This window comes from Fusarium solani, assembly GCF_023522795.1.
Source record: "Fusarium solani strain SB1 chromosome Unknown bctg00000003_1, whole genome shotgun sequence".
In the NCBI taxonomy this organism is placed as follows: Eukaryota; Fungi; Ascomycota; class Sordariomycetes; order Hypocreales; family Nectriaceae; genus Fusarium; species Fusarium solani.
In genome coordinates this window covers 1,855,428-1,881,888 of record NW_027072154.1, presented here as the reverse complement: position 1 = coordinate 1,881,888, position 26,461 = coordinate 1,855,428, and the positions used below count along the sequence as shown (strand labels likewise).

The following is a 26,461-nucleotide window of genomic DNA, read 5'->3' as shown; positions in this document are numbered from 1 at the left end:
TCTGTTGCCGCGCATGTCTCACATTTTCCTCTATTTTAAGGATAGGGTGGGCCAATTAGAGGGATCCCTACCCTCAGTTTCTTAGATATCTAGGTACGTGATTATCTGGTGTCAAGTCAATTATTGAGACAATTCGACGTTGAATAAAAAGAGTTCTTTTTGTATTTATACACACGAACCTCTGAATCACAGTATACCTAATCAGGCAACAAACTTTCCTCCACATCCACCGCAAACCTCGCCTGATGATTCAACCATCGTTCCAGCCCCAAGAAGCTCCTCCGCTATTCGCGTCAGTTCTGTCACCTTCAAGCACCGCAATTCGCACACGGCGCAGATACGCGAGATATCCGGAGCCATAATTGCCAGTCCAGTAGAGGCACAACGTGCTACTCAAGTGTTAGTCGGTAACCATCGAAAGACATGAGATGTGACATACCAAACATGTGCCCGTTCTCGCACTTTGCTTCATCTCCCCCCATCTGTAGACCTGCGTCACAAAAGACGCAGCGCTGTCTTGACGCAACACCCCTGAACTGCTCCCTAAGCGGCGAGTTGTGCAACTCCTGCGATATCTTGCTCTCTGCTGTGGTTCCGGCCACCTCGGGTCTGTTGCCGTACATCCACTCCCAGACTTGCCCCTCGGTCGTGAGCGGTCTCACAAATGGCATGACCCCGTTCTGTTGAACCTGTTCATCCCTTGAGAACATTACCTTGCAGAGGGCCCGACGTTCTGGATGCTGTGTGCTGTACCGTGACACGAGCACTGCCGTTACGCTGCCCCCAGGCGAGGAGGCCATGCCCCAGATACGATATCGTGACTCGTGTACCTGTAGTTGCGAGCTGTCTTCCTCCATCATGTCGTATTCAGAGTCGTCCGAATCCGAATCCAAGCCTTCAAGCGCCATGGCCCTGGGGATGAGTCTTGTCGTGTGCTTCCTAATCTTTGCAGCCCACTGCGGGAGCGAGGCTTCTGCGTCAGGGAGGTTGGTCTGAAACCAGTCTTGGTTCTTTCCAGTAGCCGACAACCTGATTATTGAGTAGTAGGGTACGGAACCCACGTTTGAAGCATCTCGGTCATGAATCATGAGCCCTAGACACACCGTTAGCCGCCCCCTCAATCAACCAACCCAAAAGAATATTCACCAGAAATAGGATTTAGTGAAGTCTGTTCATCTTCCTTGGAATATGTCGTTGCGCACTCCCACGTGTAGTGTGGCTCGGTGGCTTCCTTTGCGGTCTCATCAACTGCAACCTGGAACGGTTTCACATCAAAGGGTGTAGCGATGACGCCTCTGGCCATCGCGGTTACGATCTTGCATGCGTCAGCGAGGAAGACGTAGGCCTTTATAGAGCTATCCTTACCTGGTCTTCCCACTTGATGTAGGCGTCTGTTGAGAGAAACATGCAGATGGACGTCATATCCGTCTGCTCAACCTCGACCTGTGGCGTCTGACCCCTTTCCCAGTCGCCGACAATCGTGATTCTTCGGAACCCGACGTAGTTCTTTGCAAGATACGCCAAGATTGCTACCCGTCTGCCGTCGACGAGGAACCAGGGGCTCCAGTCCAGGGAAAAGGCGCTTCCATGAGGAACATAGTCTGGGTCTGTGATATCCATGGCCTACTCATGTTAGGCCATCCCCCAAGGCACGCTCAGAGCAACTCACATCTTCTTTGGTATGTTTCCCTCTTCCATCGAACCGTCCAACTTCGCGGATGTCCCATATCGTCTCATCAATTGACGGCTCTCCCTCCCTTGGTCGTGGAAACAGCTGAATGCTCATGATAGTCACCTCTTCCGCGTCGTTGCAATATGCCATAAGTGCCCTTCCAGGAGCAAGCTCCTTCGCCCAGGAGAACGACTGGATCCGCTCATTCATGTTCCGAAAACCATCCTCCACGCTCGCATCTGGCAGCGGCAGCTGAGCCCCCAACCCCCAGAGCGTCTTCCACGCCTTGAAGCTCCTGGTTCGCATCCCAGCAACCATGGTGGACTGCATGTCGATGTGCTCCCCTAGCGCATACACACCCCCGTTGGTCGACAAGGCCGTCAGGATCGGCCGCAGGTTGCACCCTAGCCCATTCGGCGACCACTCCAACCTCACAATCTGGCAAATAGAAGCCCCCGAGCCCGTCACCAGGCCATTTCCCACACCCGGGAACCAATTCTCATCATTTGCAGGTGGCCCTGCAACTCTGATGCCAGAGAAGGAGCACAGTTGCGCGTTGATGGTCGGATCTGGGCGGATCAAGCCTGAGGCGCGGTAGGACAGTGAGAACTGGCTCTGGAGCTCCTCATCCTCGCCCACGTCGTCGGGGCCGCCGCCTCTCGGGTACTCGGGGATGAAGATGTAGATTGTGTCATCTGTCGCGACCGCTAATTCGCCGTCGCAGGACCACGAGAGGGCGTGCGATGTAAGCGGACGTGACTTCAGATGGATGGTCCTGAGGGGGCGTGTCTGCAGGGTTCTCTTCGTTAACAAGCAATTCTTTTTAAAGATGGGTCTCTGAAGTAAGAATGAGGCGTAATTGATCCAACTGAGCTCTGTATTTGACAGTTGAAAAACAAAATGACATTAACACGAATTCGAGGATGTTGTTGTTTTCCTCACCTTGGATTTATCCATGTTGATGAACAGAGCTCACCCGCGTCGAGTGATGGCTGGCTACCGACAAAAGCATTCGAACATGTCTAATATTGGAATCGCAGACAAGTAAACTTAGGGGTGCAGATTGTAAGATGGGGCGCAACAAGTTGAGACCTCAGCCTGGAAGAAGCTTGAGCTGGGAGATGGATGAAATGTTCAACACCAAAAAGTGGATGACTCAGGCATCGAACCGCCTTCACGACAACCGCTGAGAGAGAGTGGCACTGTCAACTAAACGTCGTTCTAACATTAATTAATTTTATTCATCAGCTTTATTTCAATCATACATGAAATGTTAGGTAGTATATCTCATAAAACAGATAATCGCAAGCCTCAAAAGCGTACATCAAGGTTCTGCGCACAAGTCGTTTCAGATTCGACTCAAGCGATGGGGTATCCAATAGTTTCGCCATAGTCTCTTGGCTCACGATCGAGATACATGTGCCCCCAAGAGCAAGAATCTCGCCACAAGCACAATTCTTTCGTGTTCTTCCGGCTGCTGTTCTCGACATGTCTCACTGAGCCACGTCCAGAGCGTGTCGGTAATCCACCCATTGCACCAACCTTTTCAAGCCTTGTTGCCAGAATGCCTGTTATCTTAAATGCCATGGTCTCGCAAGTGAAAATCGCTAAGAAATTCCAGCACTCAACCCTCAAGGAAGGACCCTAGGCCCCAGAGGAGAGCGCAGCCCGCAAGAGCTGTTGCGCCAACCACCTTCTTTGTCCACCAGTTATCATCTGTCAAGGCCTTAGCCTTTTGGACCCTCTTTGCAGCCTCCGTTGGGGCGCTGGCGGCCGCACTGGCAGACCCTTCCTGCGAAGCTTCCTTGGCTTGCTCTGCTTCCTTTTGTCGCAACAGGGCAATCTTCTTGCTGAGGGCCAGCAAATCCTCCTCAAGGGTCAAGTTGCCAGCACGGTCGACTTCGACGTTTTGGATGTTGCCGAAGAAGTCGGTGATCAAACGGCTGCGAGCGTTCTCGGCGCCACCGGGGAAGAGATCGTAACGCATACCAGCGTGCGAGTGGATCTTGTCATAGTCGTAACTATCGAACAATTCGCCAACGGTCTTTTGGCTGTTCAAGTCCTTGACGTTGTTCTCAAGGAATTCTAGGTTGTAGTAGGTATATCTATCAATGACGGCCACGCCAACGTCGTTGTCGGCGTGATGCGAGTATGAGGATTGGTCGAGCTCGGATGAGCCGGTGGCAATGATGTTGGGAGAGTAAAACCTGCTGTACATGGTGTTGGCCTGGCAGGTGTCGATCATGAAGAGAATTTCATGGTATCTAGAAAGCATTAGCACTGAAGTGAGGGGTGGTTGGCGACTACGACTAACCTCTTCTTCTCCCACATCTGCTCAAAGGCGTCGGCAAGATCAAACGCGCCAATCTCCTCGGCATCCTGGAACTTGAGGAATTCGTTTCCGCCGTGACCAGTCATGTACACCAGAATATTGCTCCGGTCGTCGGTAAGAAGGCGCTTGCTTCGTGGCATCTCGGCGCCAACGCGATCGGTCAACAGACGGATAAAGTTCTCGACGGTAACCTCGTAGCCACGATAGTCGACCTCAATGTTGTCGCCATAGAGATCGACGGCGCGATCAGAGTTGCTATAGACGGTTCCGGGGAAGGCGTTGCGGGGGTTGCAAGCCATGTCGTCGGGGAGCATCAGGATGATTTGGGAGTCGGGGATGCCGAGGCGCTTTACGGTTCGGTACATGGAGAGGACATTGGCAAGGTGGCGGTAGTTGAACCAGAATCGTGATGTGCAGACGAGAACAGCCCAGTTGCTGGTATGCTCGGCGAGGATGGTCGTTGCGAACAATGCCGCCGCCACGAGGGCGTGGAATCGAAGGAAGGACAGGTTCATGATGGAGGCGACGCGACGAGCTGTGATGATGCGAAGAGAAGAGAAAGCAAAGCAGATAAGGAGCGAATATCACAGCCCAGATGCGACCAACAGCATATCCGCTACGATATGGACTGCTGGAATGAAGTCGCCGAGGGATGCTCTCTCAGGCTTACAAATCTGGGGAGCGACGATGATTGAGCATGGGATGGGATTCGTTCGTTAATCCCCTTTTGGATGGACGTCACCGAATCGAAGGGAACACCTGTTGGAGTTGCTTCCGTGAGCTAAGCTGGGCCCGGAGTTTCGGAGTCAAGGTTCCGACGATGGAAGCAGCCCCTGGCGCTGGCGCTGGCTCTGGCGCGGGACGGATTAAACTCAAGCACTAACAATTTCCCGATTGGGATGTTTCCCTCGAGTGAGCTGATGGCTGGTAACTTGCGTCCCAGCATCTCACTACCCAGCACTGCCGCAAGACAGAAATCTTGGGGTGAGCCAAGGGGTAGATGTTGACGAGATCTCCCCTGTTTTTAGAGCTGGGGGTGTAGCCAGTAGTTGGGGATTGAATTTGTTGGCGTGGTAGTTGTCTGGCGAGGTCATCTGGAATCGTTCGACTCCTGGCCGGGATGGATGGCGATGTTGGGGCAGCCGGGTCGCTCACTGATGACAGATGCTCTGATTTTCTGACATGGCTCATGGACCTCCCTGGTGCAGAGGAGGCCCAAATGGTATCAGGCACACGTGGCCCGATGCCGTTCTCAAAGTTCTGGTGTCACTGCAAGGTAAAGCAAGATACGAAAATAAAACGCCGTTGCAAAATGGACCGATGCAGGCGGCGGTGCTGATGCTGCGCTGATGGACAGAGACGAGCCGATTTCGGTCTGTTCTTTTCTGAGCTTGTGACAGAGGCAGTGTGGGATTAATAATTGCCAAGGGAAAACAATGCAGCGCAAAAGGCAAGATTATCCCTAGTCAGTCAAGGCCGTGAAGTGAGTGGCACGGATATGCCGGCCGTGGGCCACTGTTCCCCCTCTCGCTCCAGGTCGTCATGGGAATCATGCCTCATGAGGACAAGAAAAGAAAAAAATGCAGCACGATCATCTGGGATCGGTGTCTGCAGGGAAGAGGGAATTAAAAAAAGAGGACCCTGCAACTGACTCCACCATGACGATGGTACTTCGACCTCGAGTTCGTGTCGACGGGACTTGACTGCATCGGCCAAGCAGAATCCGGCACCATGGAAGGGGTCTTTCTGTAGCCACGATGCTAAAGGATAGCGCCGCCCTCTGTGAGAAAGCCCGCTGCATGTGCAAGACAACAGCCCCCGGGCATCAGCATCAGCAGCAGCATGAGATGAGATGTGCCTTGAGGGGGCTTTCATCTTAGCGTTGCACATTTGGAAACGCTCTCAGCCATTCTCCGACGGGAGACGTCAGGTGGGCGAAAGAGCTGGGCATTCTAAGGTGGCCGCGGCGAATGAGATGCCGCAAACGAGGCGGAAAAGGGCACAATCACATGAATGAAATCCCAATTCCTCGACTCAGGCGCTCCATCGTTTGGATGGCGTCGCTAGGCGCTGGCCCACCCAAGGATCCATGGAAACCGACAACTCCACCGCTGTGTCGCATTGCAGCCGCTAGGCCAAGACCCATCCCCGTCCCATGGATCTCTTGTTTGTGCTGGATGCCGCGGCGTTCGAGCAATGGCATCCTGCAGAGGGCCACGAGGGCACACTCGCTGGCTGAAGAGAAGCTGTGAGGTGAGGGAGGTTGGTTGCGAGGTGCTACGTGGGAGAATGAATGTCGGGCTACTGCAACGGTGCATCGAGGCTTGCGCACGCAGTGAGCATCATCGGCGTTGGATCCATGGATGTGAGCATCATGAAGTCTTGCCTACATGGAGGAATACTCGAGAAGGGGACTGAAACCCGGGGCTAATTGACCATGTTATGGATCACGACCCCCAAGATCTCGGACAGTAGTGCTGTATGTACTAGTTGGACCCCCAAAGGTATCGCCTCCATCGCTTCGCTTCGCCTTACCATACACGTCTGACTTGCCTTGGTTTCCTTGGTCTTGGTTCCATCTCACTCAGCCCAAGGTGGTCCACAGGAAACGTTTTCTCGTGCATGCTATTCATGAAAGGACGGTATTATTAAAGATGTGTTTTTGGGCAGCATGACTCTTAATCAGGGTTCTCGGGCTTATTTTGTATAATTTTTTCCAACCGTTCAAGATGTAAAACGGCCTAGGTACCTGACTTGACTCTGGACTTGACTTCACGTTTGCCATCTGCTGTACATGGATATTAACCTGACCTCGTTGATCAATACCTTGTCCGACTCGCACCCTGTCCTGCCCTTCTCTACCTGCGAGTTCCGATCCTGGTCCTTGAACCTTCTGCCGTTCTCGGTTGTTTATTTTCCTGTTTTCCCTGAGGCTTACTAGCAGGAGAGCGTTCGTCGATGCGTGAGGGTTAACTCCTTTATACTCCGGGCAACTACCCCGCTGGAATACGCAGTACACAACCTTACCTCGACTGTACTTACCTTACCCCCCTCCCACAGCCGCAGCCTGGAGCGTAAACAGGACGTGAGCTCAAGATCTTTCATCATCGTCACCTGTTTCTCTCCTCCTTCTCCTCATCTTCTTCTCTCCCCCTCCTTTCGGCCTTGATCGAATCCTTTTCCACCAAAGAGACCAAAGCCTCGATCCGACCCCGACTCCTTTTCCCATCAAATCTCGCCCGGGGTGCCACGGCGTGCGCCCGCCCCCCCAAGACCAAGACCAGACCAGACCCTGTCTCTGCCTGCGACTCGCCAAAGTGGTTCTAGGGACCTCCCTGGCCACCAGCTGCACCGCGCTCGCCGCCTGGAAGCCTTCTGGACGGCTCCAGTCAGTGTCTCCCGCACCCCGTGAGGCGTGAGGCCTGGCTGTGCTAGGCGCCAAACCGTCCCAAGCCGCCAGTGGAAACCTTCCAAGTTTACCTGCTTCGACCGACTTTCCCTGCCTGGCCTGGTCTGGTCCAACTGTGGGCGTCCTCCACCCTCCTCCACCTTGCCCTGCGCACTCCCTCCCTCCACCGGGCGCTCCAAGCTCGAGGTACAAGCCTCTGTGCTACGTACCATCTTTGGGATATTTGACTGATCGTCCCCCCTGGCCTCCCATATTCTGTCCAACCTTTGCTCCTCCAAGAAGCGTCTTCTTGCTGCTCGACACCTTTTGCTTTATTTACCCTCTTGAGGCCTCTACGCGCTTGCCGCTGTTGTCGCCTACATCATGGGCCGCACGCCGGCCTATATCTTTGTCGTCAGGTATGTTCAATCACCCACTGCTGGCCCCCCTGTCGTCATGATGCATCGTCGCAATCGCGTCGCATAGCATAGCACACACATCGCAGTATGGCTGGTCTAACATTAACTCCAGGCACGGCAACCGCCTCGACGCCGCCGACAAAAGATGGCACCTCTCTTCTCCCACTCCTTACGATCCTCCTCTTACATACGGTGGCTGGCTCCAGTCAAGACAGGTCGGCAACCAGATTTCAAGCATTCTTGAACAGGCCAAGATCGAACATGAAGCATGTGGCAACGGCTCTACAAAGAAGCGACGACGATTTAAGGTGGTAATCCACAGCTCGCCCTTCTTGCGATGCGTCCAAACCTCCATCGGAATCAGCTCTGGTCTCGCCCAGACTCCTCCGGACTCGCCTCATCGCCCTTCCGACATATTCGTTTCAGCAGCCGACCCTCCCAAGCACTTTCGATCGACCATCTTGCGCCTTGACTCCTTCCTCGGAGAATGGCTTTCTCCCGAATACTTTGAAATGATTACTCCGCCGCCTGGCGCGGCGCTCATGATGGGTAGCGCAAAGGCCGAACTGCTGAGGCGCGAAGACTACAGCACACTGGTTTCTCCTCCCACGATTTCCCATACGATTTCTCACAAGAGCTCAACGGCCTCTCTATGGAACGGTTCACCCAGCGCAAGCCCTTCGATTCATCCAATGCAGCCAACATCATCTTCTGCACCCGAGATGGGCTCCACAGGTTCAGCCATGGCAGCCGCGCTGTCCGGACAGCTCGCCAATCAGCTAGAAAAGAAGGGCTATACTGTTCCTAAACCCAACTATGCCATCTCGAGTTCTGGCAGAATCCCCGATGGTTTTATCGCACATGCCCGAGATGAATGTGTGGTGGTTGATTATCAATGGGACTCGATGAGGCCTAACTTGAATTTTGGCGATGGTGGTCAGTTTGGAGAAGAGTGGACAGCCATGCACAAGAGATTCCGACAAGGCCTCAAGAAACTAGTGGACTGGTATTCTACGACTGAGACGCCCGATGAGATGGTGACACGGTCTCCTGGCGGAATGCAGAACGGTGTTGACGGCGACGCAGCTGCCTCGGAGGACGAAGAGGTGGAGACGGTTGTCATCCTCGTGTCGCACGGCGCCGGCTGCAATGCCCTGATCGGCGCCATCACTCACCAGCCTGTCCTGATGGACGTTGGAATCGCCTCCATCACTATGGCGACGCGGAAACAAGATGCAGACTACGCTGCTCTACTGGCTAGGTCCCAGCTCGAAAACCCCGACGGAGAGCCACACGTCTCACCCCATCAGGTCTACGATATTCGCCTGTCTGCAAGCACCGACCACTTGCGATCAACCACATCAACTCCGATCTCTTCTCGATCGACCTCGGCCGAAGGGTTTCCCATCTCTGCGAGCAACCGTGGGCGTGCCCCGAGCATCAGCAGCACTGATGGACCAGGACCACTCATTGGCTCCTTTGTCTACTCAGACCCCATCATTCCAAACGGGAGTCGCAGCACCTCAGCCAGCGCAGCTCTGGGATCATCGATACGCCGAAGTTCGGGTTCCCAGCGACCCTCGACGCGGACCCCGGCTCTAGCAGCGGGCGGGGCCGGGCCGAGGAGCAACTCGCCGGGCATGGCCCCCTCGTTTGGCCTGTGGTCACCAGGACCATCTTCACTCAGGCTAATGGACGATGGCGGGGACGATGAGTCTGAGAAGGAGGACTTTGACACCGTGTTGCCCAACTTTGGTCGCTTCAAGGATGCAACCCACGAGAACAAGCAGGATATTGCACAACCTTCGAACTTGGAGTCGGCCGTGGAGGAGTCTAGTCCACCACCAACTCTCAACTTTGAGCTAACACCCACACTCTCCTTCTCTTCGCCTCTTCCACCACCAGCATTCCCTGCTCTGGGTTCTTTTTCATTTCCTTCCAGCGGGGACTCCACCCCCAAGAGCAAGCCTCGAGGGCCTATATTGTCGGCCCCAATTCGAATCAAGACGGATGTTATCCACGACTTTGACAAGCCTGCCGAGGAGCTGACTATTGGTCAGCTCGGCGACGGACTTGGTGGACTATGGGGCCTTCCCCGGCCTCCTGGTGAGGCTGAACGGTTCCGTGATATGAGCCTTTCGAAACGACGCTGGACGACTACGGAGCGTGCTTGAATATGCGCTACAAACTCTCATGATACCCCACTCCCTATCTATGCTCATAAAGGATGATCCAGACGTCCTCCCCTGGGGGAATAGAGCAGATATACATTCATCTCCTCTCGCCTTGTGATATTTTTTAGCGCGCGTTGCTTCCTGTTGGTCGTTTTATTTATAATACTGGACGGCAGACAGGTCTGTATATCATGATATTCATTGCATCGGCGAAACGGCAGGGATTTCCACTCAAGAAGAGGGACAGCAATGCCGGAACATGGCAGTGGGATTGATACCTAGGGACTGGCGGGGGCTTACTACCAGTACGGATGCGACTTGTTGTTTCTTTGCGTCTTGGGTTTTTGGTTTTGTATTTGATTTGTACTTTGGGCGTCGGTTTTGGCGAAAGATGACACGATTTGCTTCACTCATGGACCTGGATGAATACCTAGGCAAGCAAGGACGGCAGCGGGGAAACAGGTTTACGAGGGAAATGGTGAACAAACAAAAAGACTGCCCAAATATATTTGATTTGAGATATTGGATTCGTAGGTTGTCTGTCTATGGTGTTGACTTTTGCTGCTCCCAACGACATCTATGGGGATGGATATACATGAACGCAGAAGAAAAAAGGGTATGCTATGTGTTGAGACATTTCAAGTAGAAAATGCTCTCTCGCAGTCAAAATCATATATATGCTAGCCCCAGCAAGGAACGCCATCCCGTCCATCCATCCATCGTAAACTCTTGTCCACCGACCAACCAGTCATGTATGATGTATCCGTAGTGATAAACCCAGCAACCCTGAGAACTTTTAAACATTCCATTCCGCTATGCTCCACTTGTCTCTCTTACACCATCTAGTTGAAGAACTTGTTCATGGCCTGGTGAGCCAGCTCAACACCAAGGAAGGTGGCGGCGTTGGCGGGCACGGCACGGGTCAGGGCGGGACCGAAGCCGGGGAAGAAGGCCTTGTAACCTCCCTTGCCGTACAGCTCCCGGATGACACCGCCGAGCGTGACGTTGCCCTCGGCCGTCTGCAGGCGGGACTTGACTGTGTCGACGGGGAAGACGGGGATCCACATGGCAACACCAGCAGCGGCACCGGCGCAGGTGATGGCTGTGAGACTCAGCTGGCCGCTGGGCTTTCCGGTGTCGGGGTCGACGGGAGTGAGCTTGCGCTTGATGTACTCGTACGCGGCGAAGTAGGCGGCAGAACCAGGACCGTCACGGGCGAGGGTGGCGGCACTGCCACGGAAGACACTGCGCACGCCTCCCTCGCGGTACAGCTGCTTGACGACGTCGAGGCCGCCGCTGTACTTGGGCTTCTCGCCGGGGGCGAGCTGCTTCTGGCCCTGGACCTGGAGGATGACCTTGACGCGCTCAAAGGGGGCCGTGATGGCCGTCATGGGGATGGCCGAGAGGAAGCCGGCGGCCGAGGTCTGCGCGATGGTGAGCCCCTCGGCGGGGACCTCGCTGACGCCTCGGACGATCTGCTTGCCGAGGTCGTAACCCCAGAAGGAGACGGCGACTGCGGGGAATACAAAGTCAGCTCACTGAGCACGGGCAATGGCACCAGATGCGGAAATCGTCTATCTGATCTGGGCTTGAGAGATTAAGGAGGACATACACATGGGTGTGACGCCGACGAGCGGGGCGCTCACGCCGGCGTAGAGACCTCTCCGGAGTCCATCGCGGGCGATGCTCTTGCGGACGACGTCGACGGCCGAAGAGTAGACGCCTCGCTCGGCCGTCTGGAGGCGGACCTTGACGAGGTCAAAGGGGTGGCCGACGACGACGGCGCAGATGCCACCGAAGCCGCCGGCCGCGAGGGCGCGGAGCTGCTGGGCGAGGGCCGAGGGTGCTGTGCTAGTCTGTTCCTCCTTTGGTGACGAGGCGACGTTCTTGAGCTGCTCGGCGACGCGGGCCTCGAGGGCGGAGTCGGAGGTGTCGGCGGAGGACATGGCGTGAGGAGATGAAGCTGAGGAGAGGAGGAAGAGGAGGAGAGGTTAGGTTATATGAATGAGTCGTGGAGAAGAGAGAATGGGGGGGATAGCTTCGGCTGAGGGGAGGTCAGATATATATATCTATTCAATGACGCAAATCCCGAGATCTCGTTCTCTCGTTTCCCAGCCGTTGAAGAAAAGAAGAAAAGAAGACAAGCAAGGTTACGTGGGTGTAAGGTGGGAAAAGATTGCTGTCCCCTTGATATTAACAGAGCACACACACGGCTATGCAAGCCAAAGTCAGTGGCCCCCCCCCAGCCTCAGGTACGTCACCGGGAAAGGAGATTGGGTTTCGTCCAGTCAAAGGCCGTACCTTCCTTGCGCCCGGGTCCGTGCATTTGGGTTCAATTCGACTGGGCTGAAGTTGTTTTATTTTCTTTGGTGATAAGATCTGCGTTGGAGGCTCTTGGAGGAGTAGTTAGATGTAAATTATATCGATTAAACTCGAACATTTAGAAGCTATTTTGTGATTTTCACTGTCAAAAGCATACTCAACTCTGCAATCCCTAGAACTCATCCCAACTCCCCCTCCTAAAAAGTCCTCGGTGTCCCGGGGCAATGATATCAAAAGGTACGTACCTCCGTCCCCGGCCCGCCTTGCTCCATCCCCATCCTCCAGTTGCCTCGGCTTCGGCTCGCGGGGTGCATCCCCATGTCTCCTCGGTCGTCTTTTCATCATCCCCCACATTCACTTTCTCCAGCAATAAGGGTCCCCCCTCTCTTCAGACACCGAGAACGCTCCGATGAACGGGGGCAGAGACACAGGAGCCCCAGTAAGCGCCAAATGCCGACGCCCTGTGTGGCTGCTCGCTCCCCCTTCTGCAAGCTGCCCGTCTTGCCTATTTGCGGCTTGGCTTGACTACCTATCCCACAGAGCTCCTCGTGGGATTTTTCTGGAGAACGGCTGCGGCGGCCGGGCAGACGGAATTGGTCTCTTGTGGATGCCGGAGCTGGGGAATTCATCATGGCCGACAGAAGTGAGGCTATTGTGAAGAGTTACACATAAGAGTAGAACTCCGGTCACACGTATCCTCCTTGCTCTGCTGTGCTCCTTCACATGCAAGTACATGGCCTCATGCTTCATGGAAGAGCCCGTCAACTAGCCACGAGTCAACCGCCAAGGTACCTGCATGCGCACCGCCAGATCCAAGCCAGATCCTGCTGGTCATGATCCAACACTTACCGTCATGGATGACTTTTGCGGCTCTTGTCTCCGAAACTTTCAGTGACTAGCATCCATGTCCCTGACCACATGTTGGAGATTCTCTTGGAGAAATGCCCCACACAATGCCCTCTCTCACCTCATCATCACATGCAAAACCATCACGACTCGTTCACACTTTAACATGACCCCCAACCCAAGACAAGAACAAAGTAATCACTCAAGAACCTTGTCATCCTCTCTATTTCTACCGTAGACATCCACTATCCTCCCAATCTACCTCCAACGCGTCTGAGTAATACAAAATCAGGGTAATCATGTACATGTGATCCTCCATGCATCCATCCCATGACCTTGTTGGCCAGATATGCCCAAGATATACCAGCTACACCTCGTAGCCCCCTGACACTCAATCCAAATCTGACATCTGCTTCCCCAAAATGTCTTCTACCGTGTATCCCAATAACGGCCATCCCCTCGTTCGACTAGTTATACACCCCTTGGAATCATGCCTCTCCTCTTCTGCGCCGTGACCCCGTCTCTATCATCTCCTCTATAATCCCCGTTCAACTCTTATCATCAGATCTAACCAACAACTCCAACTCTCAAAGCCCTTTTGTTGCTGTCAAGGCCGTGGGTGTCGCTACCGGCGCGGGCACTCCTCGCCTGCTGCACCAGCAAGAGTTGTCTCCCTCTCGCTCAACCTGTACAACTACATCGATTCCCTCCTTCAACAGATACTCGCGCACACGGTCCCGGACATCTTCCATAGGTGCTCCTCGCGCTGCCACCACGTGAACGATTCCGAGTAGCTTTCCTCCTGACGCACTAGCACTGTGGTCGTCTCGCCAAAACTTGGGTGAAGAGTAGCCCACCACACCTCGCTGCTGGAGAATACCGCCCAAGCTGTTCCGCAAATTATATTCTGTGTCCTCCGAGATGCTGAGCAGCAGTCGCTTTGCTGACGAGTAGACCAGAGGCTTTGACGAGAGGAAGATGAGCACAGCGATCAGGCATGACGCCAGCGGATCCCATCCAGCCCAACCCCAGAAGCTCGTCAACACCGTCGATACAATGACCGAAACGCTGCCCAAGGTATCGGCAAGAATGTGCAAGTAAATGCCATGCATGTTCTCATTGTCATGCCCGTGGCTATGACCGTGGCAGTCATGTCCACCATGAGAATGGCCATGGTCATGATCGTGCGAATGTCCGTGATCGTGTCCATGATCATGTCCTCCATGGTGATGATGGCCAAATGCCATCATTCCCACTAGATTCACTACGAGGCCGAGTGTGCTGACAACAAAAAGTTCGCCCAGTCGCTTCGTCTGAGTTCCCTCCAGCAGTCGTTCGAACGCCTCAAAGGCAATCTCCAAACTGAGCAGCCTGAATCTCGAGTTAGCACCGTACCTGCATTCAAGCTGTCCAAGGTTCCCTACATCAGGAGAATGCCGTTGGCAAACCCACTCAAAGTCTCGATCTTGCCGAATCCGTACGGGAATCGCTGGCTTCGGGGCCATTTGCTCAGCACGGCAGCCAACAATCCCACCAGCAGCGCCACGCAGTCGAAGAACATGTGGATGCTGTCGCTGAGAAGGCCCAGAGAGTCGGTGACGTATCCGTAAAACGCCTGAACAGCCATGAAGGAAAAGTTGAGCCTGGTTCGGTATTAGCGGGCATTCCGACATGGGGGAATGGGAAAGGCGTACGCCATAAAATAAAAGATACGCCTTGAATCCTTCTCAATTAGGATTGCGTTGAGAATAGGAAATCGTGCCGTATATGGAAGTATCATCCTGGTGAACAATGATCTCTTGGCAGCTTTTTCAGGGTCGTGAGAGTGAGCGTGGTCATGATCGTGTCCATGATGGTGGTCGTGTGAATGAGTGTGGTCGTGCGAATGGGAATGGTCGTGTGAATGAGTATGATCGTGGTCGTGGTCGTGATGGTCGTGAGGATAGTCCGGAGGGGTGTAGGGCATGTTGGCTGTCTCAGGACCTGGGGTTATGACACTCTTTCCTCCTGGTGTCCTCTCTTGTGTCCAACCCTCCATTGTGTTCAGTGCTGGCGGAGGGAGCTTCTCCCGGGAGAGCATGGCGCTCGTGTTGGACATGCGCGAGCGGCTGTGTCCATGCCTGTGGCCACTATGACTGTGGGAGTGACCATTGAAGTTTCCACCACCATTATCAAAGCTTTGCTCGTGGTTGTGAGCATATGCCTCGTCGTCGGGGACCGATGGGAGACTGCCGTTGGAAATAGTCGTCCTGAGCGCGTTGAGCGACGACTGGGAGTGGGATCGCGCGTGCATGTGGCCCTGGTGCGCGTGTGGTAGGGAAGAAGTCGGCAGAGCGTAGGAAGACGCCATCTTGACAGCAGCAACGAGAGGGATGCAAAAGTCAAGTCTGGGCTTCGAGTCGAGGCCTCGAGATCAAAGTGTCGGTCGGATTATCGGCGCAGGGATCGCGAAGACAGAAGGAGTGTTGGAACCTCCCCGAGAGCCAATCGCAACGTCATCAGCCGGAATGAGTCGCCAGAGGAACCCGTAAGAAGGCGATCTGCTATGCCGTATGCGTTGGTGAAGAAGAGAGGATGTTGTGGGACGTCACCTTTCCTATGAAGGCGGGCGCGGGAGACGTGAAAGAGCCGTGGTTGTGGCGGGCTACAGATAGGAGATGATGGGCGACAGAGCGCAGCACGTGGAGCTGCGAGAGCCAACCCGAACGAGAAACGATCGACGAGGATGGATGGCACAGAAGTTTAACAAGGGCCAAGAGGAGCCTTTGAAATTGCCCAGATCGGATGTTGAGAAGCCTAAATCATGAATGTGGGAGGGTTGAGACATGGACAACCCAGAGAGCGGTCTTGATCTGGCTTCTTGCCGCCAAGAATCAGTCATATGGATGGCTGGCTGGTTCGTTCGTACCTGCCGTGCTCGGATCCCTCCTCATCGAGCAGTTTGCTCCTTCCTGTTTCTTTGATAACGGATGGCCATGGCGGCCAGGGTTCACTGTCGAACGCTGGCCGGTTACTGGCTGCAGCGCTGCAAATGGAGGTCTGCCCCCTGCATGCGGCCTGGGAGGTCCGCTAAACGTTAGTGCCCTTGATGCTTTAGCGCGGTTTGAGGGTTGTCCAGGTGCAGTTGGCCCGCCGTCACACCCCGCAGCAGCGTTGCACTTGCGCCTCAGACTCCCCGTGCGTCTCGACCCCTGAGCTGCGCGCTGCGGTTCAAGTAGGTTGCGATAATCTCTCTGCTTCGTATGACGACGTAATCCATGACGTTCCTGGTATAAAACGCTTGGCGGGTTTCTGTAGCGAAATTCTATTTAGTTTTCGACAGTTGATAGGATGGCGTGCTGAGGTCGGTCAAAGGCAATTCTCGACTTGGGTTCTGGCGTGGAATGGGCATGAAAGGCTACCAACCAACAGCCAAGCATATCCTACGCCTCGAGAACACGGCCGGTTCAGGTACGCTCTGTGCCTGCCCAGGCTCGAATCTCAATCTAATTCAACTCGCGTATACCTTATCTTGTGTTGCGTTTGATCATCTTCCGGGGTTCACTCCTCTGAGATCGAGATTGTTTCGTTTCCTCCGAGTGTCACTGGCGGTCCAAGTGCGCGGCCACGGCGCGTGTGGAACCCCCGCTGCAGGGGACACATTGCCTTGACCACCAAGCAACCAACACCAACATCCCGTCCCGTCAACTCTCACGCATTCGATCGCCTCGGCGCCATGCCCTGATTGACAGCTCCTTCTCCGCAATATGTCAGCCGCTTTCGTTGTTTCCGTCATCGCTGGCAGCCTCAGCTGTATCCTCCTGGTATGGCTCTTGAGCGGGCTCGCCAATCTCATCCCAACCCGCTATCGTCCAGCTGAGAATCCTGAAGATGAGCACATCCAGATCCTCGTCGTCGGCGACGTTGGTCGTAGTCCTCGCATGCAATATCATGCATTGAGTGTTGCTAAACATGGACGAAATGTCGATATTGTCGGCTACAAAGGTGGTGCCTATCGATATGTGGTGGTGTTCAAGGCTAATATTGAGCAGAGACGGCGAGACACCCTGATCTCATTGGTAACCCTCGAGTCACCATGTATCCCCTTCCGCCGCAGCCTGAGGTGCTTCGATGGGGAACTCTGCCATTCTTCCTCAACCTTCCTATGAAGGTTCTATGGCAGTTCTGGGGCATGTTTCATACTCTCATGTATGATGTGCCTCCAGCCAAATGGATCATCATCCAGGTGAGTTGACAACCAGTTACACATCGTGAGCTCTAGTAACATAAATAGAACCCTCCGTCTATTCCAACCTTTCATGTGGCACTCATGGTCTCTCTCATCCGAGGTAGCAAGCTTGTCGTGGACTGGCACAATTACGGATACACCATCCTTGCCCAGAATCGCTGGTATAAGCCCCTTGTGCCCCTATACCGATGGTATGAGACCGGCTTTGGGCGCTATCTCGGCGATGCCAATCTTGCCGTCACTGACGCCATGGCTCGTCAACTCAAGGTGAAGCCATTCAGCGTGAAGCACCCCGTCTACACTCTGCATGACCGACCAGCCCAGGTGTTCCAGCCTATCTTGTCAACAACAGAGCGACAGGCATTTCTGTCTAGGCTTGCGGAGACCAAGGCCTTGGCCAAGGATATCATGGCCGGTGCGGTTCGTCTCATTGTCAGCAGCACCTCGTGGACACCAGACGAAGATTTTGGTCTACTTCTCGATGCCCTCGTGTCCTACGCCAATGACTTTTCCGAGTCTTCTCCTATCCTAGCCATCATTACCGGAAAGGGTCCGCAAAAGGAACACTACCTCGAGCGGATCAAGGCACTCCAAGAGGAGGGCAAATTGCCTGGCATCCGAGTTGTGACCGCCTGGCTGTCTACTCGGGATTACGCCTCCTTGCTGGCTTGTGCTGATCTCGGCATCTCACTGCACAAGTCTAGCTCCGGTGTAGATCTCCCCATGAAGGTTGTCGACATGTTTGGTGCTGGTCTCCCTGTTGCGGCATACTCTGCGTTTGAGAGTTTCAGTGAGCTCGTCAAGGAAGGACAGAATGGTTGCGGCTTTGAGACCTCGTCCGAGTTGGCTGAAATCCTCCGAAGGCTACTTGGGTTCTCCGGACAAGACGAGCTGGCTCGATTAAAGCAAGGCGCAGTTAGTGAGGGAAAACTACGATGGGATGAGGAGTGGGATCGAGTGGTCGGAAAAGTTATTGGGCTGGTGGACGAGGAGAAGAGCACATAGCCACCTTGGCTACCTGGGTTTCCCTGTCCCTGATACACTTCCAACAAATGCAAATGAACGATGTCGCTTTATGGTCATGCTAGAGCTAATCACCAAGAAAAAATCCCATGACGCCAAGCGAATGCTCATAACTCGTCGGCGCCAACCTCACATCCCTCCATTTCCAACAACCAAACGCCAATCCAGAAATCGACCGCCTTATTCCCGACATTTTTTATTCCCAGCTAGTCCTCTCCCAGACTCTCCCGCACACATCTTCTGCATCGTTTCCGAAAGTCCTTGTGCTTGCCCTCCCGCTCCTCGCGGAGCATCCGAGCGGCCTCGACATTGGCGGGGCTCTCGTCGTTGGGGCTGTGGAACAGGCTGATGGTGCTGAGCAGGATAGTCTCGGGAGTCTGAACAGGGGTCCAGCGTTCTGAGGCATCCTCGTAGCCGTACTCGTCCTCCTCGGGTGGATGCAGGATGGAGATGCAGAGCTTGCCGTTGTCGTAGATGTTGGGGTGGAAGGGGATCGGGTCTTGAAAGGTGAGCGAGGGCGGCATGTGCGGGTAGTTTTCAGGGAACACGAGACGGGCACGAAAGTTGCCTCCTGGTAGTCAAGATCAGCATCATGTTTGGGTCACAGCAGGCGGGAGAAGGGATCCGTACCGCCATAGTATTTGCAATCATCGTTGATCATGAGCATGACTTCCCACTCAAAGATGTTGTTGTCGTTGACAAGGCCGCACGAGATGCCAGGGATGTCCTTGCCGGTCTGCATCTCCTTGAGCTGACGCTTCAAGAGGGCGGCGGCGGGGGCAGAGCTCGCCATGGTGATGGAATCGCGTGGTGGTTAGTAGACGGTAAAGGAATAATGCCGCCAAACTTGATGCTGCGCGTGAGACGTGACAGAGAAAAAGAAGATGTAAAAGGGAAAGGCTCACTGGGTGCCTGCAGTCAGCTATTATATGCAAGGTCCACACGGAAACCGCAGCGGTGGGAATGGGATGCTGGGATCTTCTGATGGTGGCAGCTCGAGGTGTCCCGGGTGGTGGGGGACGGGACGCCGTCCGTCGTGCATCAAGGCGGGGGCTCGCCCTCGTGGACCGCCCCGCTATGGAGGTAAACGTGCCATTGAGGATGGGAGAGCTATTGTTTGTTCTGGAACTTTGAGAAGTAATTCACAAGACTGTTTGTGGTCTATGCATCGCTGGTATAGGCAAACATTCGTAGCTTGTAATGATGCAATGGAATTCAATCAGCTCATCCAACAGAGCTGACCCGGGGTTGTCTCAGGGATAGTGTTTCCAACATGAATGCCGAGCTTGCCAGGTACAAGGCATGCAGTATCAATCTGACATCTTGTTCTGACTTCTCCAGCCAACATCATTGGGCCACATCGTTATCCAGAAACCGTTCATCTTCTGTGCGTGCAAAGGGGGTGGCACACTGCATCCCCCTGCATCGTCAATATCGACCGTCAGCCTTCACTGACGTTTGCGGCAATCAGCCATCATGCCAATCCAATGCTTCTTGTATGGTACAAAAATTCAATATACAGAGCCATGTAGAACACGGGGTATCATCATGTTATCCAAATATCCATCACTTCTTTGACGTTCCAAACCCGGTAAATCCCATCTGTGCCATCATGTCGTCCTCGTCATGCTCACCCTCGATTCGAATGTCGTCTCCGTATTCCATCTTGACCTTGGACTCCTCTTCCCGTTTTGCCTTCTTCCTCTCATTCTCTTCCTTTCTCTTCTTGCGTCGCTCCTCGGCCTCCTTTTCAGCCTCCTCTTCCCGTAGCTGCAGTCGCTCGTGTAGACTCGTCTGCTTCTCCTTTTCGAGCTCTTCTCGCCGCCGGATGTAGTATTCAATGCGCTGGTGTACCTCCTCAGCCGTTGCGCGCTTCACCTCTGTCGTCTGACCCGTGTTGAGCAAATGCTGTGGTGTGTTGAGATGCTCCACGAATTGCTTGTTGTCCTTGAACGTGAGGTCGCAAGCCTCGCAGTAGAAACCAGCTCCACGACCGCGCTTCCCGACGCCTGCTCCCGCCGGAACGAGCTGTGTCTTTCCAACTTGCTGAGTGAGGTCGATAACATTTCTTCTCGCCGATGTGTATGTTTCGTCACCCGTCAGGGGTTTGTAGTATTTCTTGCCCGCGAGCTTGGCTTCGTAACGGGCCTTGGCCTCCTCCTTCTCCTTGGCCTCGCGTTCTTTGGCTTTCGCGGCGTATTCGTCAAGATCCCAAGTCTTTCGAAAGTCGGTGTCGCCCGATGGCGCGCCGCCGTATGCGCCTCCCTTCTTGGAGTCGGACATTGTGGGCGATGCTGTGGAAGATGCGCGGTTGAGAATTGGCGAGACGCGAAAAAGTTCAGATTAGAATCATGGATGCGATAAGTTGAGCCGTGGCAGGGGTAGGTACTTGTCATGGCGTCACAGGCGCGAGGCGCTAAAAGTACCCCGCCGCGGGGCATCTTTCAACTGGAGACGGCTGGATGATTTTTCATTTTTTGACTTGACGACTATACGTGAAAAGAATCGCCATGTTGTACCTCGTGGGCCTCGGTCTCTCTGATGAGACAGATATTACTGTCAAGGGTCTTGAGGTTGTCAAGAAGGCCTCAAGAGTCTACCTTGAGGCGTACACCAGTATCCTACTTGTAGACCAGTCGGTCTTGGTACGCGATCAACAGTTGACCTTTACGCGAGTAGCTAACGCTGACTTTAGTAGGAATCCTACTATGGACGATCTATCACGGTTGCCGACCGTGAGATGGTTGAGTCTAATAGCGATGAAATTCTACGAAATGCTCAAAACGAGGACGTAGCGTTCCTCGTTGTGGGAGATCCATTCGGGTATGCTGAAGAAGCCTGACCCAATAACTAGCTGACATTCCCCAGCGCAACAACACATACCGACCTCGTCTTGCGTGCCCGAGAACTCGAGATCCCCGTACGAACCGTCCCTAACGCCTCCATCATGTCCGGTATCGGCGCCTGCGGCCTACAGCTATACAACTTTGGCCAGACCGTCTCCATGGTGTTCTTTACAGACACATGGAAGCCCGCCTCGTTCTACGATCGGATAAAGGAGAACCGAGAGATTGGTCTCCACACTTTGGTCTTGGTGGACATCAAGGTCAAGGAGCAGAGCCTGGAGAATATGGCTCGAGGTCGTCTGATCTACGAGCCCCCACGATACATGACTGTGGGCCAGTGCGCCCAGCAGATGCTGGAGATTGAGGATGAGCGCAAGGAGGGCGTCTACACCAAAGACAGCTTGGCCATCGGTGCCGCTCGCGTGGGAGGCGTAACAGAGAAGTTTGTTGCTGGAACGCTGGAGGAGCTTTGCTCTACTGATGAGGAGCTTGGTCCCCCTCTTCACAGTCTCGTGCTCCTCGGCCGAAGGACCCACGAGCTCGAGCACGACTATGTTCGACAGTTTGCTGTTGACAAGGAGAAGTGGGACAGGCTATGGAAGGCAGAGTATGGCAAGCAGTAGGATTAAACGGGTGCTAACTGTCATGAATTCGTGCCGCCGTTGATAAAAAAAAAGTCATATCGTACAAGCGAGATTTGCATTCCAACCCATTACTCTCGCGAAGCGCGCCACGATCGCACATCTCCCTCCGTGATCTCCCTCAGGCTGTTGGGTGAGGCAGGTTTGCCGGTGACGGCGCTCGTGGCGACGTCGGCAACGCGGCTAAGGATGTTTTTGGCCAACAGCGAATATGTCGACGAGACAGTCTTGACGCGAATGACACCAATGCGAGGGTCGTTCTCGGAGCCATCGTGCACGCCATCACCGAGATCACCAAGCCAGGCCTTCAATGTGGGAGTATAGTGCTTGGAGACCAAGCTGCGGTCGGTGTCAACGGTGGCAGTTCCAGCGATGGAAGCCCACTCTCCAGAGGGGTTGACGAAGGAGACGTTGACATGGGGGTCGGCGGCGAGGTCGTCAGTCTTGCCAGACTCGGTGTTAGTGTGGAAGAGCAGGTCAATGCCTCCGGTCTCCTATTAAGGGGTCAGTGTGGGCATGCGTAGGCATAGAAGGATCGACGAACGGTAGCAGCCAGCGCCATGCATCGAGAGACGAGGTTGCCCGAGGCAGAGCCACGGGTGGTCATCATGCCAAACTTGCACTTGTTGATGAAGTCGGCCAGGTCCTCAATCTTGGTCTGGAGAGGAAGATCCTCGAGGTTGGCCTTCTTGTAGGGGTCGGCGGGAGCATCGCCTGTGGAAGTGTTGGAGAAAGACATGTTGATTATTGGTAATGTGCTGGAGTGTTGATGTAGTTGTTTGGAGATGAGATCAGAGCTTGAATGTAGAGCTCAAGGCTCCCATACAACACTTTATACTCCAGCTTGAGCTGCCTGATTACGTATCGAGCAAGCCATCGAGGCACAATCGTCGGTATTTCATCATCGATGTTCAGTTGCAGTGGGGGGTTGAGGTCGTGAATGGAGGCGGGTTGAGTGGTGACGTCACGGACGAATAATTGGTTTCCCAGGGCGTTGATGTTTTGGCGATGCCGGGTAGGAGTGTAGGGTACTCCGAGGCCTTGCGAGTTTGTGTAGAGTATTGGATTTCATAAAACGACAGCATAGGTTGAAGTTAATAATGTTGGCTGTTCTAAACAAGGTTGCATTATTTTTGTGACATGACAAGGTGGACTCGAGCAATCCAGTTTGCCGAGAATAGTCGCTCAAGACAGTAGCTAGCCGTGTGATGCCAGCTTGGGGACAAGCTCATTGTTAACGACACGGGAAGCCATGTAAGTGGCCGCAAGCTCAAGACATCCTGACGACTCAACCACCCTGGCTGATGATATCGGGAATAGCGGGGACCCGCCAGAACGGGTAGAGCGCAGCATGTCTCTTTAAATAAACGAGGGGTCATGTAGTGTCACTCCAAGAGCTGATTAGCCCTGTCAAGGGGATCGTGCTGTTGCAGATTGATCGACGTTGTCTAGAAATCATCGTGGTTCAGACAACTCGGGCGGTTTCCTGACGAGTCACATGACCGCACGTTGCAACTCCAACGAAGCGATAGGGAGTTTCACTTCTGGGTGATTTTACAAGGATGTTGGCTCACCCTGAAAATGGACTATCCCTTTGTAGTAGTGACGTTTGTAGGCTTGGCAAGAAGACGGTTGACTGGTGTAAGACAAAGGTGCGATTATACAGAGGATTCCCCTTTGTCGTGGTTCCAACGGCATTCAACAAAGTATCGTCCTAGTGAACAAGCTACCCAGTAAAATAGCACCCGTCAACGTGACGATGAAGATCGCTCCAGCTTGTCAATATCCAAACAAACGTGGACAAAGACAGCCAAAAGCTTTCTTCCCCTAGTGCTTTGCTACATTGTTATTCCCGTCAACAAGCTGATTTCATAGGTGGGCAATCTCGATCGGATATGCCTCGCCCTGACGACACGACATGAAGAGGCAGGTGCAAAGGATAACCGTCGCTTCCCGCACACGCACGCTCCGCCTTTGCCCTTTCCCTCTTTTTTCCTTTTTGTCTCCCACAGTCTCCCCTTCCTTCCAGTTCCGCTGAGCTCATCACGTCACACGAGAATAACGAGAGGGCAGCAGACTTTTGGCAAGCTCCACAGTGAGCAGCACCTCAGGACCAAGTTTCCCCTTCCATACAAACCTGAACCCGTGCGACATCCATCCATCTCTCATCTTCCCCTGGCCCTGTCCTCCACTTTCATATTGACCTCGTGGAGTCTTTGCCAATTGTCGATTGCCAACAACCTACTGCGACCCCCAGTCGCATCCGCGAGCGTCTCCCATCAATTTGTGGCCTTTGCGGTTGCTGCTGCTGCTGCTGCTGCTGCCGCTGCCCGTCGCCTACGCTCGCCAAATCGGGGTTTGTAACTCACGGCAATCCCGGCTTGTCATCGTGCCTTCCTTCTTTTCTGCGTTCGCACTGTCACTGTCACTCACTGCCTGCCACTGCCGCCGCCCCAGACAATCTGAGCACTTTATACCACATCACAGTACCCGCGAGACGACAAACTTCGATTCACTGTCGGCGCAACAGGAGCGCGGCCTATTTGTACTCTCTGCGCGCCTCATCCGATGTAAAACCTTGCTCCTTTCATTTACCTCTTCTCTTCTTCATAATCTCGAGGCCGCTGCATCGCCAACCTCACCACCTCTTATCATCACCCCTCTTGTGTCTCTGTGGTCCCGGTTTCCCGATCAGAGTGACGCATCGCACCCTTTTTCTTTTATTCTGAGCTCGTGGGCATCGTGACCTGTTCTTTCCCTCATCTGCTGTTGAGCTGTGTCCAAAGCCGATCTCCGGGCATCATCTGCGAGACTCAACCTTGATCGCCTGTTTCAGTTCGAGCACAAACATGTCGGGCGCTTCACCGGTGAGTACCCTTTCTCCGTCGCATCTCAGCGACTGACATTTCCAGACTGTCTTTCCCTGGGAGTGCAGGGACCGGGAGGACCAGGCCAAGGCGGTCTTTCAGCATCCTCTTCGACGTGCCAATCAGTCTCTTGCTGAGGAGAACATGCGACTCAAGCGCATCCTCCGAGAGAATGGCATTTCCTGGTCTCCCATCGCCTTGAGCCACATGCAGCAGCTCAACCCGCTGAAGCGCAAGACTCGATCCTCCATGACTGCTCAGGAGCTTGGCCGTCCTTATCTGCCCATGGAAGTCCTTCTGCGCATCCTCAAGTTCGCTATGCAGTCACCTCACCCTATCATTGACCCACTGTCCCCTCTCACACCCGAGAATCTGTCCGACAAGGAGAAGGCCCATGGCAACCATATCGCTATTCATTTCCTCGCTACCTGCAAGGCCCTTCACGTCGAGGGCACTCGTTATCTCTGGGAGTCGAACCAGTTCACGTTTACCACCCCTCAGGCCGTCCGCGCTTTTGCCGATCTGCCCTCCAAGTTCCGTCAAGGCATCACTCATGTCAACTTTCGCATCATTGCCAAGTATTACGATGATCAGCGTGGTCGCCGGCACAAGCTCGACCGTTGCTATCACTCGGATCTGAGAAAAGACCAGCTTTTGAAGGTTCAGCTGCGTCCCACCGAGTCTCCTCTCATCCGCGGCGGGTTCCGGTGCTACACCTGGAACCAGATTGTTGACTTTCTCGAGGGGCTTCGTGCTCCCTTCGATCCGAGTTACCGGAACAAGAAACAGCCGCGACCTAGACTGCTGCCATCTCTTACGTCTCTGCGGGTCGACCTGGTCAACTTTTCCGACACCCTTCTCCCATTCTCCGGATCAGAGCTGCACGACATTTGCTCTCATGAGCTCGGCTGCACTCTGAACGAGCTCCAGCTCACGGGAATGCCTTTTGATGATGCCGGGATGAAGGCTTCAGCTGAGATGAGTGGTATGCTCAAGGATGAAGGCCTCTATCTCGACGGACCAGCGGCATACATTGCCCATTCTCGCTACCTGCAGCCTCTCTCGGGAAAGAGATGGTGCGCCAGGGTCATCCGCGCTTGGAAGGCCAAGGAGAACCCCGATGACGATAGCGACGACGACTCTGACACTATCCACGGCCACTCTCACGGCCACGCAAGACTCGGAGCCCTTCCACCCGCTCCCAAGGAAGAGGGACACCCGTCTTCCAACCGCGACGAGGAGAGCGTCATCTGGAAGCGAGTTCCCACCTCCCGCGATGTCGAGAGTCGAGAGTGGATTCAGTTTTCTCGATTTAGCGGATACGAGATCAGTGATCTCGATTGGGACAGTGATGAAGAAGGCATCTGCCCCTGCTGTGGAGAATCTCACCCAGGCTCGTCCTTCCTGGACTTTCTACTCGATGAAGACAATGCTGACTGAGAATCAGCCTGATGATTTCACCGGACACTTGGCGTTGAGAGATGAGATGATGGAATGTGTTGATGATTCATGTATTTTTTCCGTCAATATGCCTAGATACCCCTGCTAGCTATGAGATTGCTGCTGATTGATTTGAGGACACGGAACAAGGAGTCAGGCAAAACGGAACGGAAAATGGACTGGTGAAGGGACTAGGCAAGATATTTTAGACAGGCCGGCGAGCCACGACCAGCGACTATTGAAATCAAATGCTGCGATGTATG

The 26,461-nt window shown here is 54.0% G+C and overlaps 11 protein-coding genes across 11 annotated transcripts; 4 read left to right on the top strand and 7 right to left on the bottom strand.

The window, feature by feature from the left end:
* Positions 1-201: 201 nt before the first annotated feature.
* Positions 202-2,629, bottom strand: MRS44_006159 (uncharacterized protein; the record flags this gene model as incomplete). Its single annotated transcript, XM_065621660.1, has 6 exons — positions 202-389; positions 440-1,093; positions 1,147-1,315; positions 1,366-1,623; positions 1,670-2,473; positions 2,615-2,629. 6 exons carry the CDS (start codon positions 2,627-2,629, stop codon positions 202-204), a joined length of 2,088 nt encoding a protein of 695 aa, XP_065477732.1.
* Positions 2,630-3,296: 667 nt separating this feature from the next.
* MRS44_006158 (uncharacterized protein) lies at positions 3,297-4,519 on the bottom strand (the record flags this gene model as incomplete). The annotated part of the gene is made up of 2 exons (XM_046270366.2): positions 3,297-3,936; positions 3,987-4,519. 2 exons carry the CDS (start codon positions 4,517-4,519, stop codon positions 3,297-3,299), a joined length of 1,173 nt encoding a protein of 390 aa, XP_046140264.1.
* A 3,257-nt stretch (positions 4,520-7,776) lies between these two features.
* Positions 7,777-9,985, top strand: MRS44_006157 (uncharacterized protein; the record flags this gene model as incomplete). The annotated part of the gene is made up of 2 exons (XM_046273370.2): positions 7,777-7,811; positions 7,924-9,985. 2 exons carry the CDS (start codon positions 7,777-7,779, stop codon positions 9,983-9,985), a joined length of 2,097 nt encoding a protein of 698 aa, XP_046140265.1.
* Positions 9,986-10,827: 842 nt separating this feature from the next.
* Positions 10,828-11,931, bottom strand: MRS44_006156 (uncharacterized protein; the record flags this gene model as incomplete). Its single annotated transcript, XM_046268736.2, has 2 exons — positions 10,828-11,498; positions 11,598-11,931. 2 exons carry the CDS (start codon positions 11,929-11,931, stop codon positions 10,828-10,830), a joined length of 1,005 nt encoding a protein of 334 aa, XP_046140266.1.
* A 1,809-nt stretch (positions 11,932-13,740) lies between these two features.
* Positions 13,741-15,503, bottom strand: MRS44_006155 (uncharacterized protein; the record flags this gene model as incomplete). The annotated part of the gene is made up of 3 exons (XM_046274676.2): positions 13,741-14,524; positions 14,578-14,796; positions 14,848-15,503. The coding sequence occupies 3 exons, from the start codon at positions 15,501-15,503 to the stop codon at positions 13,741-13,743; spliced, it is 1,659 nt and encodes a 552-aa protein (XP_046140267.1).
* A 1,396-nt stretch (positions 15,504-16,899) lies between these two features.
* Positions 16,900-18,386, top strand: MRS44_006154 (uncharacterized protein; the record flags this gene model as incomplete). The annotated part of the gene is made up of 3 exons (XM_046268740.2): positions 16,900-17,137; positions 17,185-17,378; positions 17,427-18,386. 3 exons carry the CDS (start codon positions 16,900-16,902, stop codon positions 18,384-18,386), a joined length of 1,392 nt encoding a protein of 463 aa, XP_046140268.2.
* A 224-nt stretch (positions 18,387-18,610) lies between these two features.
* MRS44_006153 (uncharacterized protein) lies at positions 18,611-19,197 on the bottom strand (the record flags this gene model as incomplete). The annotated part of the gene is made up of 2 exons (XM_046268739.2): positions 18,611-18,975; positions 19,035-19,197. The coding sequence occupies 2 exons, from the start codon at positions 19,195-19,197 to the stop codon at positions 18,611-18,613; spliced, it is 528 nt and encodes a 175-aa protein (XP_046140269.1).
* A 773-nt stretch (positions 19,198-19,970) lies between these two features.
* On the bottom strand, positions 19,971-20,687 carry MRS44_006152 (uncharacterized protein; the record flags this gene model as incomplete). Its single annotated transcript, XM_046274677.2, has 1 exon — positions 19,971-20,687. The coding sequence occupies one exon, from the start codon at positions 20,685-20,687 to the stop codon at positions 19,971-19,973; it is 717 nt and encodes a 238-aa protein (XP_046140270.1).
* A 227-nt stretch (positions 20,688-20,914) lies between these two features.
* Positions 20,915-21,873, top strand: MRS44_006151 (uncharacterized protein; the record flags this gene model as incomplete). Its single annotated transcript, XM_046274678.2, has 3 exons — positions 20,915-21,049; positions 21,103-21,227; positions 21,273-21,873. 3 exons carry the CDS (start codon positions 20,915-20,917, stop codon positions 21,871-21,873), a joined length of 861 nt encoding a protein of 286 aa, XP_046140271.1.
* An 89-nt stretch (positions 21,874-21,962) lies between these two features.
* Positions 21,963-22,630, bottom strand: MRS44_006150 (uncharacterized protein; the record flags this gene model as incomplete). The annotated part of the gene is made up of 2 exons (XM_046268744.2): positions 21,963-22,385; positions 22,436-22,630. 2 exons carry the CDS (start codon positions 22,628-22,630, stop codon positions 21,963-21,965), a joined length of 618 nt encoding a protein of 205 aa, XP_046140272.1.
* A 2,110-nt stretch (positions 22,631-24,740) lies between these two features.
* Positions 24,741-26,198, top strand: MRS44_006149 (uncharacterized protein; the record flags this gene model as incomplete). Its single annotated transcript, XM_046268745.2, has 2 exons — positions 24,741-24,758; positions 24,804-26,198. The coding sequence occupies 2 exons, from the start codon at positions 24,741-24,743 to the stop codon at positions 26,196-26,198; spliced, it is 1,413 nt and encodes a 470-aa protein (XP_046140273.1).
* Positions 26,199-26,461: the final 263 nt, after the last annotated feature.